The sequence below is a fragment of the Ptychodera flava genome, chromosome 13, assembly GCF_041260155.1.
Source record: "Ptychodera flava strain L36383 chromosome 13, AS_Pfla_20210202, whole genome shotgun sequence".
NCBI lineage: Eukaryota > Metazoa > Hemichordata > Enteropneusta > Ptychoderidae > Ptychodera > Ptychodera flava.
This window is the reverse complement of record NC_091940.1, coordinates 25,295,402-25,306,405: the sequence shown is the minus strand read 5'-3', so window position 1 is coordinate 25,306,405 and position 11,004 is coordinate 25,295,402. Positions and strand designations below refer to the sequence as shown.

General features: G+C 37.8%; 1 protein-coding gene across 1 annotated transcript; it reads left to right on the top strand.

Moving 5' to 3' along the window:
* The first annotated feature begins 4,445 nt into the window (after positions 1-4,445).
* Positions 4,446-10,931, top strand: LOC139148525 (tolloid-like protein 1). The gene is made up of 7 exons (XM_070720015.1): positions 4,446-4,471; positions 4,859-5,031; positions 5,765-5,812; positions 6,430-6,453; positions 6,984-7,331; positions 9,972-10,166; positions 10,543-10,931. The coding sequence occupies exons 1-7, from the start codon at positions 4,446-4,448 to the stop codon at positions 10,557-10,559; spliced, it is 831 nt and encodes a 276-aa protein (XP_070576116.1). The 3' UTR covers positions 10,560-10,931.
* Positions 10,932-11,004: the final 73 nt, after the last annotated feature.

Here is an 11,004-nt window from a genome sequence, read left to right as displayed (position 1 = left end):
AAAAATGAATTAATTGTTATGACCATTAATGCATTTTCCCGATGGTTTCATTTCATTTGTCTAAAACCGGGGTGGAATATATGCATGGTCACCCATTTATTCAGTGTTTTTCAACATGTCAAAACAATATAAGTAGTATCTTGCATCAAATAAAATTCATAAAAATGGCCGACTTTGTCCCTTTAATGATTGACTATTAAAATTTATGTTGGTTTGTGATCAAATATCGATGCTCATTCTGCTAACTTGCCATAAGTTGCTAAAATTAAATGTCCACCATTGATACATTTTCGCAGAATGCGGCCAAATTTCCGCATAAGCGCTGGCGAACTGATCGAAATAACTTCTCCAAACTATCCCGAAAACTATGGAGACAATGTTGACTGCATCTGGACCGTTACCAATGCTGATGGTGGAAACGTACAGCTGGTCTTCAACAGTTTTCAAACCGAGACAGGATATGATTATGTTCAGTACGGAAGCGGAAGTACACCTGATGCCGCTGCACCGAGGCATGATGGGAGTGAGATACCTGGCAGCCTGACGTCATCGGGAGATTCCGTGTGGCTAACTTTCCATTCAGATGGTTCCCAAAGCTTTCCAGGATTTCGAGCAACAGCGAGTGGTTTGGACGGTGAGTAAAAAGAGTTATAGTCCTTTGCATTAAATCTTCCCTCTTCGGAGAGTGTACGAAAAATATATAACGAACAAGCCGAGAGCTTGCAGTTGGCGAGTACAGGTAGGCAACGTGTTTTCAGCTCTGCTGTCAGCGACGCAGAGCTTATTTTACAGGTGGATATGTATCGTCAATCGTCCGACGTCTGTCAACTTTTTACATTCAAAGCTTCTTCTTCAAGACTGCAAGTCTGATTCCTTTTATATGTGAAGTACAGGTTTCCGGGGATGACTTTAATCAAATTAGATCAAATTGTGATGAAATGTGCACATTTGCAGTTTTCGGCTAATCTTGCTGTTTTTAGCAAAAACTTCTTTTCAACGGCTGGTCCAGAAGCTTTAATATTTGGTATACAGGACCCTAGGGAAGACCCTACTAAGATTTCTTCAAACTGTTATGAAATATGTAAATTTGCATTTTAAAGCGATTTTTGTCATTTTTGGTAAAGCACATCTTTAAAAGTCTTCAGAAGAACTGCTGGTCAAACAACTTTGATATTTGGGATATAGGCCTCTAAGTACAACCTATTTCAGATCTGTTCAATTTGTGCAGAAATATGCAAATTTGTATTTTAAAGGCAATTTTTATCATCGTTAATCAATTTTTAGCCAAAACTTACCGTTCAGTAGCTTTGATGTTTGCAAGATCCGGATATTTGGTATACAGGTTTATAGGAATTCGTGACATTATTCGGCCAACCTTTTTTTCGCCCTTAAATCAAACAATAGCAGTCAAAATATGGGCAAAATTCATGATTTAATCGGTTCGCATGACCATCTACATTGAAATCATACCAAATTTCAATCTTTGTTATACTGAATTACGATAACACTTTCTGACCGGTATCTTTATCGACCAATTTTATCGACTAATGAAAACAGGAATTACGAATTTGGTAAAATGTCACATACAAGTAAAGCATTTGAATTCCTGATTACGATTAACAACGTTCATGGCTTCATGTCAACTCCTAATCGTGAAATGTTAACACTCGTTCAAAATTATAAATTGGCTCCATGTGACGTCAATTTAGGGAGACTTCATTTTTACGGAGGTGGAGATTAGGGAAGGAGCTGAGTTTTTACTACATGGTTGTGAGGAGGGGCTTGAAGTTTGCACGAGACGGTTTAAGGGGGGGGTATATTTTACATAAAGTCAACAGAACTATCATGGCAATAATACAATATTGAACGAAACATATGAGACCACAGAGATAGTACATAATTTTATTCTGGCAGCACAAAGGTCTATACAATACAAAGAGGATTCTAACCGCGGAAGACCAAGTATTTGTCGGAAGGCCGAGTCAGTAAAACTCGCCAACCGGGAGCCGTTTTTTTCATTTTGGATCACAGATCTTTTTCTCTTGAACCTAAAATTATCTTTTCTATCAGCAAGTTTGTCACCAATAGTTATTCTCTACATACCGCAGCGAACTCTGTCGGTCGCTAAATAGCTTGTCATCTAGTTGATTCCACCTAAAATTTCTCTTTACGATTTCTTGTATACAAAAACACTTCCTCGGTTTGTGGTCAGAGCAGGCGACGAAGATGGAAATAATCAGATTAAATGGAGAGAGGACGCCCGATGCGGACCAAATTATCCCTTGGCTGATGGAAGTCCATCAGAGTGTAATCCATCGTCCGCTCGCACGGCTCGTTAGCCAGACAGGAGTCTTCCACTAACTACGCCGTGCGGGATACCCCCACTATTTTGCGTTAAGGAGTTTGATGGAATTAGAAAATCGGGCGGACCAATCAGAGCACGCGTTACACTCAAAGATAAAACCACGCCTACCTTCCAACGCCGACCACCGCACTGTTTGTGCACAGCTTTTCTCACGATTTACTTACTGGTTTAACTAGACTTGGTTCAAGTGCGTGATGTGAACATGTAATGTTGGGTGGAAACGTCGGGAATGCAAGGATCTGTGTTCTGTTTGCATGTGAAATGTGGGAGTAGGATCACAGTCGTCGAGAGTTAGTCAGTCTGGGACTAGTCGCCCCCATAGACGAGTATACAGAAGCGAGAAATACCTCAAGTCTGGAAACAGAATGGCTATTTCGTATAGGGATTTTGCCACCATGTCAACTTCGATGTTCGATTTTACCGTGAAAAGTAGCAAGTTCATCTATCATGTAACCGTCGACCGTTCCCTATCATTCTCAAAATTCATACCTGGTACTTGATTTGCTTCACAAACGCTCGTTTCGTGTGATTTTCGGCCGAATTCGACGGACACGTCGCTAAAACATAAGCGTGAGCAACATTCCGGGCACCTCACAGTGGACGTTGGGCACCTCCACTTTACTGACGTTAGCGCCGCGTACCCATGAGGGGTGACTGGAAGGTTGTTCATGCCTTATGTTTTGGCGACGTGTCTTCTGAACTCGGCCGAAAATCACACGAAAATTCATACCTGATACTTCATCTGCTTACAAATGCTCATTTCCTGTGATTTTCGGCCGAGTTCAAGAGACACCTGGCCAAAACATAAGCGTGAGCAACATTCCAGTCATCCCTCATGGGTAGGCTGCGCCAACGTCAGTAAAGTGGAGGTACCCAAGAGGTGACCGGAATGTTGCTCACCCCCAGGTTTTGGCGAGTTGTCCGTCGAATTCGGCCGAAAATCACACGAAACGAGCGTTTTTGAATCAGATAAAGTATCAGGTATGAATTTTTAGAATGGTAGGGAACGATCGACGGTTGCATGATAGTTGAACTTGCTAATTTTCACAGTGAAATCGGACACGGAATGTGACATGGCGTGGTTTTTATAGCCATTCTGTTTCCTGACTTGGGGTATTTCTCGCTTCTGTACTCTCGTCTATGGGGCGAATAGTCCCAGCGCTGAATAGCTCTCCAAACGACTGTGCATATACACACAGTCGCGAGTGGAGTGATACGTACCGGCCGCCGCGTACTATGCATGTATTATATGCATAGGACGCGGCTACTATGCATATATTATATGCATAGTACGCGGCGGCCGGTACGTATCACTCCACTCGCAACTGTGGTGAACGCGATACAGGGAAGTTTTACCTGCCACAAATTAACTCACTTCTGCTATAGCTGCACAGACTAAATGAAAACGCGTTCGATCGCTACCAAATTTTACAAGAGGAACTTTTACAAATCATTTTCTTTTTGAAAATTCACCGACTTGAACCAAGTCTCTGGTTTACCTTCGTCCTGTGACACCCTAATGGCTCAAACGGAGATTTAGGAGTGGGAAGGCAATCTTGCCTGAGTTTAATACAGGATTTGATTGTCATGCATGGAAATCTTACTGCGTGGTGGGGATAAAGTTACGGGCGATTTTCTCGTCATTCAGAGAGGTGGCGAAAAGTTCCGTTTCAGTGATCGTGGGTTACGAAATGTATGGCAACGCTTTGTATCGTGTGAAGCGTATTAGATATCTCTCAAAGAAAAAAAATCGACGAATATGGCGATAGTGCAGAAGATGACTTTGAAAAAACTGACGCTTGTAGTCTATGAAATTCACCGATGAGTATATTGCTTACTGTGATGAATAAGTGATTTTTTCTGAACAACACCCAAACAAAATCCGGTTCTTTGATTTCCAGTTCTTGCATATTTCACAAAGTCCTAGTCCATGTTTTCGAGCCATGCTTCTAGTTTTTTCTCCCGCGGCGTGTCGATGTTCTGTTCGGGTAAATCCTGTTCATCGTCTCACAATTTTTACAATTTTCCCAAAATATGAACAACAGAATAGCTGCCGGTCGCGCCAGTTGACAGGACCACAATGTCTGAACAACGTCTGAGTAATGGGTTTATCGTGAATTTTTGAGGTCAAAATTGGAGGAGTGGTTTAACAGATTTGCTTCGGTGGGCAGAACATTTCTATTTCGCGCCACGATCTTTTGAGTGTGGCGGGTTGATGTTTTCACCTTACAAGTTGAGCGACAGCTGGGAATATCTTGCAGTAAGACGCGCTGGCGGCTGGGCCTTTGTTTTGACGTTTTGAACACATCAGTTATTTCAGCAGTAGATTTCAGTAGCATGAAATGTAAACAGTGACCACGAATACTTGTAAATGTAACACCAAAAAAAGTGGGAAAAGACCTATACTACAACATTCGTAGTAACCGATTATCTGATTGGCTATTTACTGGTCACATACAGTCGTGTGGTGGCGCTTTAAAAAACACGATCTAGGGGGTCTATCAGCCAAGGTCTGATTTCGGGAAGCATCCAGCTGCCCGTAGCGGAGACTTGGCAAGCGAAAGATGAGTGTAATCCAGATGGAATCTATCCATGCTGTTCACCTCACGACTGGTGTGGAAACACACCTGATCACTGCGCATGCCCCGACTGCATTGACTACCGTGGTGAGTGTCATCTTCATGTAATATCAAGAGCTGTTAGTGTATGGATTTAAAATCTTATGGCTCAAACCCTAAATATATATATATATATATATATATATATATATATATATATATATATATATATATATATATATATATATATATATATATATATATATATATATATATATATATATATATATATATATTGAAATCAGAAGTGAAATGAACAATGGCAGTAACAAATCTCGGACGATTGAACCTCTCATCGACAAAGTATACATAATTCGATCACGATTTATAAACGCAGTGTATGTATGTATGTATGTATGTATGTATGTATGTATGTATGTATGTATGTATGTATGTATGTATGTATGTATGAATGTATGTACGTATGTATGTACGTACGTACGTACGTACATACGTAACTTTCAATTAAATATTTAATCACTAACTACGTAGCTTTTTTCAGTAACTGTATTTTGTACCAGTCGGAAATCGTAGGATAGACGCCTATGGTGGCATTTTGAATGTCCTTACTGAAGTTGAAACATCATTCTTTGATGTGTATCTTGGAGCATTTCTCCTGACATGCCTTGCATGGGAATTCATGGAAAAAAAGTTCAGCCAGCGACAACGAACACGTGAACATGCATCCACATCCTTTATATCTATGAACACAGGGAAGATGGGATGACATTCTTCAAGTACAGCAAGTAATGGCATTGATAACACTTTCATTTAATTCCAGATGAAGAAGAAGAAGAAGAAGAAGAAGAGGAGGAGGAGGAAAATGAAGGTAAGTGTTTTGAATTGATTATCTTCTTAAAAGTATTTTACCATATAAGAGAAAACTATTTCAACACGATTGGAACTAATTTTGGATAATTGGATGGTGAAGTAATGTCTATAAAATCTGCAAATGTAAGCTCATCTGCTTTTCTTTTTCCTTTACACACTTGTTTTTATGAGTAATTTGTAATATTGAGACATTCAGCCATAGGGCACCTACTATTTTTTAGAAATTTTAAAAATATGAAGATCCAATTATCCCAATTAGTTCCAATCGACATCGTGGTTTGTTATCAACCAACTTAGATATCCGCATACCTTTTCTCAAAAAATATCAAATTCACCATTAAGTTGCCATTCTCGCTGCAATTTCTGACTTAACGCGTTGCAAACTTATTTGTGTGGAGAATATTACCTTTTGCATACTGCAGATGCGAATGACATTATTTCCCCAAACAATACCGAAATCTATGAAGGCACTGTTGACAATGTCGAATGTGGTTTGGGAATGTATGTGGTGATTATCTTTCCAAATGTTCCCTGGGACCGAGAAAAAGCATTGTGTTTTCACATACCTGATTTCAGTTTAGGAATCAAACAAAACATTATTTTCATATTTTACAGGTGGAAGCGGCGGTGACAGCAAAGGTACGGTATAGCTAGTGTTAAGTTACAATTGGTTCGCTTATCTTGATGAAAGCCAGCCAAGCATTCTATCGGAAAAAAGGACGAGTAGATATTATGAATATGAGGCTCTATGAAAACCTGAAAAGTCTGAATATCAAACAACAAATGTTGAGTACCCTTTGAATGCCAAAGTCGACTTTTGTCTCCTGTATAAAATGTAACCCGCACAATTTTTTTTCGATTTTTTCCAAACTTTTGATCAAAAGTTGTAGCCAATGAAAAGTGATGACCATCTAGTCCAAAATTGTCAAAAAATTACAGAGAAATTCATAAAAATTGGTAAAATTTTACACTGAAATTTTGGTGGGAAAATTTACAGCACTCAAAGGGTTAGGAGATAATGAATTTATGGCAAGCCGTTACCTGTATTGAACTAAACCCTTTCTTCGCTACTACAGTACATTATAATTTTTATTGATTGCACATAGAAATTATGACAACTCTATGTTTGAGTGGCGACAGTGACTTTTGGCAATGTCGTTTGAAAACAGGTTGTGGCGGAGTTATTCGTTTCGGAATCGAAAAGAGCAACCACGTCACCGTTACGTCACCAAACTATCCGGACAACTATGACAACAACCTCAACTGTACTTGGTCTCTGACAACTGAACGCAATAAGGTTATCAAGATCGCTTTCGACTTCTTCGACACGGAGACAGGGTATGATTTTGTTCATCTGGGGAGTGGACGAAACCCCACCTATGGTGGCGCTACTGGGTTTTCTGGATCAACCAGACCGAGTAATTTCACATCAACGAGTAATGCCCTATGGTTAGTGTTCACTTCTGACGGCTCAGCAACAAAACAAGGGTTTCGGGCAACTGCGATCTCAATTGCAGGTAAAATAGTTTATTACTCCCCGTCCAGGGGACTTATGGATTGGGCCCAATCCGTCCATCCATCCGTCCGTCCACGCAGATATCTCAGACATGTGGGTGGAGGGACTATGGTTGGTCGAAGTACTGTGCCTGAGCCAATTCCATTTAAACTTGTCATAAGGATAATACACAATGGCATACATAATCACGTCCATTGTTTTGGGCGTAGCATGCATAAATAGTGCTAATTTGCATAATTAATGATTTTGAAATAAAGAGTTCTGTTCCAGAGAGACTGCACCAAATTTCATGAAATTTTGTCACAAAGAGGTCTAATAGTGCACAAAGAGATATGGCAGTATTGTACCAATTAATTTCTCATACAAATATTTACATGAGTTTTGGTAATTAAGGTGATATGTCAAGAAAAACCCATTCAAAGTTGTTGAAACTTGCTACAAATATTAATGTAACAGAGATCTAATAGTGTACAGAGACATAATGGCATTATTGTGCCAATTACTTGCCCATTTGCATATTTAATTAATTTTCGTAATTAAGGTCACATGGCAAGAAAAACTGGCTCAAAGTTGTTGAAACGTTATACAGATGTTGATATAATAGAGATCTAATATTATACGAAGACATATAGCAACATTGTGCCAATCCATTGGTAATTTGCATATTTAGTAAGTTTCGTAATTAAGGTGATATGTCAAGAAATACTAAAGCAAAGTTGGTGAAATTTAGTACAGATGTTTATATACTAGAGCTGTATATTTAGCAGTATCATTTCAATTAAATGCTAATTTGCATATTTGATGATGATGGTACCCATTATATTGACTTCAAATTAGCTTCTTCCACAGACAAATCCCCAATTACAAGGGGGGACTGTGTCATTGTCAGTGACTTGTATACTGTACAATACGGTGCTTTTAATGGATTAATGCAAACGTTGCCAAAAACAGAAAAAAAAATGATGATGAAACGTGTATCACAAAACGCGTTAAAGGGACAGTAATGCTAAGGTCTGACGATTTTATCGTTATTTTTATTTTGTATGCCAATTGCAAGTTCTTATTCTTCTCCGGAAAGGAATGTTGAAACGCCTATTATTTGGCGTGTCAACACTTCGTCTACATGTGTAATAATAATAATAATAATAATAATAATAATAATAATAATCTTTATTACCCTTAATCATATTAATATTACAATTCAGTAATGAATGTACATCTGAGTTGTGCTGTGATAAAGGGTAAACGGAAACGGAAAATAGCAAATGCTAGTCTAGTCCGTTCCCAAATCCATTTGATGTTAAAGCAAAAAAAAGAAAAAGAAACAAGAGAACTGAAGTATATCGAGGGTAGTGTAACACGAAAGTAGCTGGACTGCAAAGTAACCTAACTGTAACAAAGTAACTAAGTGAATAAAAGAACAACTACATTAATACATTAATAAATATATAACTAAATAGATACATTACGAGTAAGTAGAAATACGTAAAAAAGAAAACCATTAAAAAGAGAGAAAAAAAAAACATATATAAAATATAATATTTAAATTAAAAAGTTGAAAACGTATAGAAAAAATATACATATTTAAATATGATATACATATATGTAAAGTTGAATATAACTCTTCATCACTTAAAACACTAATCGTGTAAGAGTAGACTTGAAAGTGCTAAGAAACTAACTAAGTGAATAAGAACAACTACATAAATAAATAAATAACTAAATAAATACGTTACCAGTAAGTAGAAAATACGTAAAATAAAAAAACCCAAAAACTCCCCAAAAAACGAAACAAAACAAACAAACAAAAAAACCAAAAAATGTATAGAGAAATATAGAGAAATATATATATTTATATATGATATACATATTTGTGAAGTTGAATAAAACTCTTCATCACTTAAAACACTAACCGTGTATGAGGAGACTTGAAAGGGAGTGTCTGAACGAACTTCTACTAGTTTTTGTTTTAATTTGTTTAGGTAATGTATTCCAATAGATGCAACCTGTATATGATATTGAGAATTTACCCAAGGAAGTGTTGACACTTGGGACATAACGGTTACCATTAATTTTATGACGTGTACTGTAGCAATGAGAAGGCAACTGACAGTATGTTGTAAGACTGTGTGGCAAGTTATTATTTATAAGATCGTACATGAATGTACTGATATGTAATATATGTAATTTGTATATATCGAGAATATTAAGTTGTTTGAAAAGAGTAGCTGACTTTGCTGTGAAGTCACTGAAAGTTATAGCTCTGACTGCTTTTTTTGCGAAAGAAAGATACTATTGAGATGTGAGGGATATGTTGAACCCAAACCCATAATATGTGTTAAATGCACTGTTGTTGTTTTCATTTGAATTCAAGTCCGGACCGAAATCCACTCGTCAATAATAATACACGTGCAGGCTGAGTTGACAAAAGAATGTATATCAACATACGAAATTATGATTGACAATGAAAACAAAAATAGCGAAAAAATCATCAAAAGTTACCATCACTGACCCTTTAATTTTTAAGTTAACCTGCCTACTGCATTATTGTTGTTTACGAAGTTGAGAATTACACCATTGCAGTCATTTCTAAAGTTTTGCTCGTACATCCACATGCTGACCGGGATGATCTCAATTCCAGATGATGACGGTGAAGATGCCAACAGCGTGAAATGGAGAGAGGACCTTCTTTGTGGCCATAAGTACCCCCTTGCCGACGGTAGCCCATCACAGTGCAACCCTAACGGCAAGTACCCTTGCTGTGCACCAAATTTCAAATGTGGAAACACCATGAAACACTGCTCTTGTAAAGGTTGCGTTGACTACAGTATACTTGGTAAGCAAATCAAATCAACACCGATATGCAACATCGCATGAATCCAAATCTCCCAATATCCGTTGAAGGACTTTGAGCGATAAACAGTGTCAGGATTTCAGGCTTGCAATTCTCAAAATCAGCAGCAGCAGCTTAAGACGTTAAAAAGGTGTTCATGTACTACTACTTAACCTTGGTCAAAGAATCTCAAACTATCAGAGAGAGAGAGAGAGAGAGAGAGAGAGAGAGAGAGAGAGAGAGGAGAGAGAGAGAGAGAGAGAAGTCCACCTCTTAGTAAAACAAGTCAAATTTAATTTGCTATATTAACACAATTGAAAATATTGCTCATCTGACAATACAGTCAATACACTCAAATACATTTCCTCTTTATCCACAGAAGAAGAAGAACCATAATGTCTAGATGCGATGCAGTGGATAACATAACAAAAATGGACCCCAGACATCCTTCCACCGATGTTTAATTTCAACACAGAAATCTGCATGGGAACAAAGGATTGTTACCTTTTTTTCGACATTGTATCGAAGTCATTGGTCAGCCTTGCAACCGAGATGATACGGATGTAACACTTATTTTAGTCAGACCAATTAAACATATTGTCACGTGAGGTGAAACAGACTCAGTTTCAAATTTGTATCGACAAATTTCTGCGTCATATATCATCTACCCGAGTATCTCATTGTTATCATAGGCAGACGTCTTTTAATATATGATGATAACCTCACATCATAAAATGAGAAGTATTAAAATGACACATTTCAGGTCTAAGGCAAATTGAATGCTTTAAATGCAAATTTAACACCAGAATTACTGCTTTTATTGTTTTCGAATGTTATTGTG

What these genes read in the sequence shown, in the direction of transcription:
- LOC139148525 (XM_070720015.1), top strand. Translation starts at nt 4,446, where the DNA reads ATGTCTGAACAACGTCTGAGTAATGG. An exon ending in GGAGGAGGAGGAAAATGAAG is followed by an intron (nt 5,813 to 6,429) that starts GTAAGTGTTTTG and finishes CATATTTTACAG; the next exon opens with GTGGAAGCGGCGGTGACAGC. An exon ending in AAGCGGCGGTGACAGCAAAG is followed by an intron (nt 6,454 to 6,983) that starts GTACGGTATAGC and finishes GTTTGAAAACAG; the next exon opens with GTTGTGGCGGAGTTATTCGT.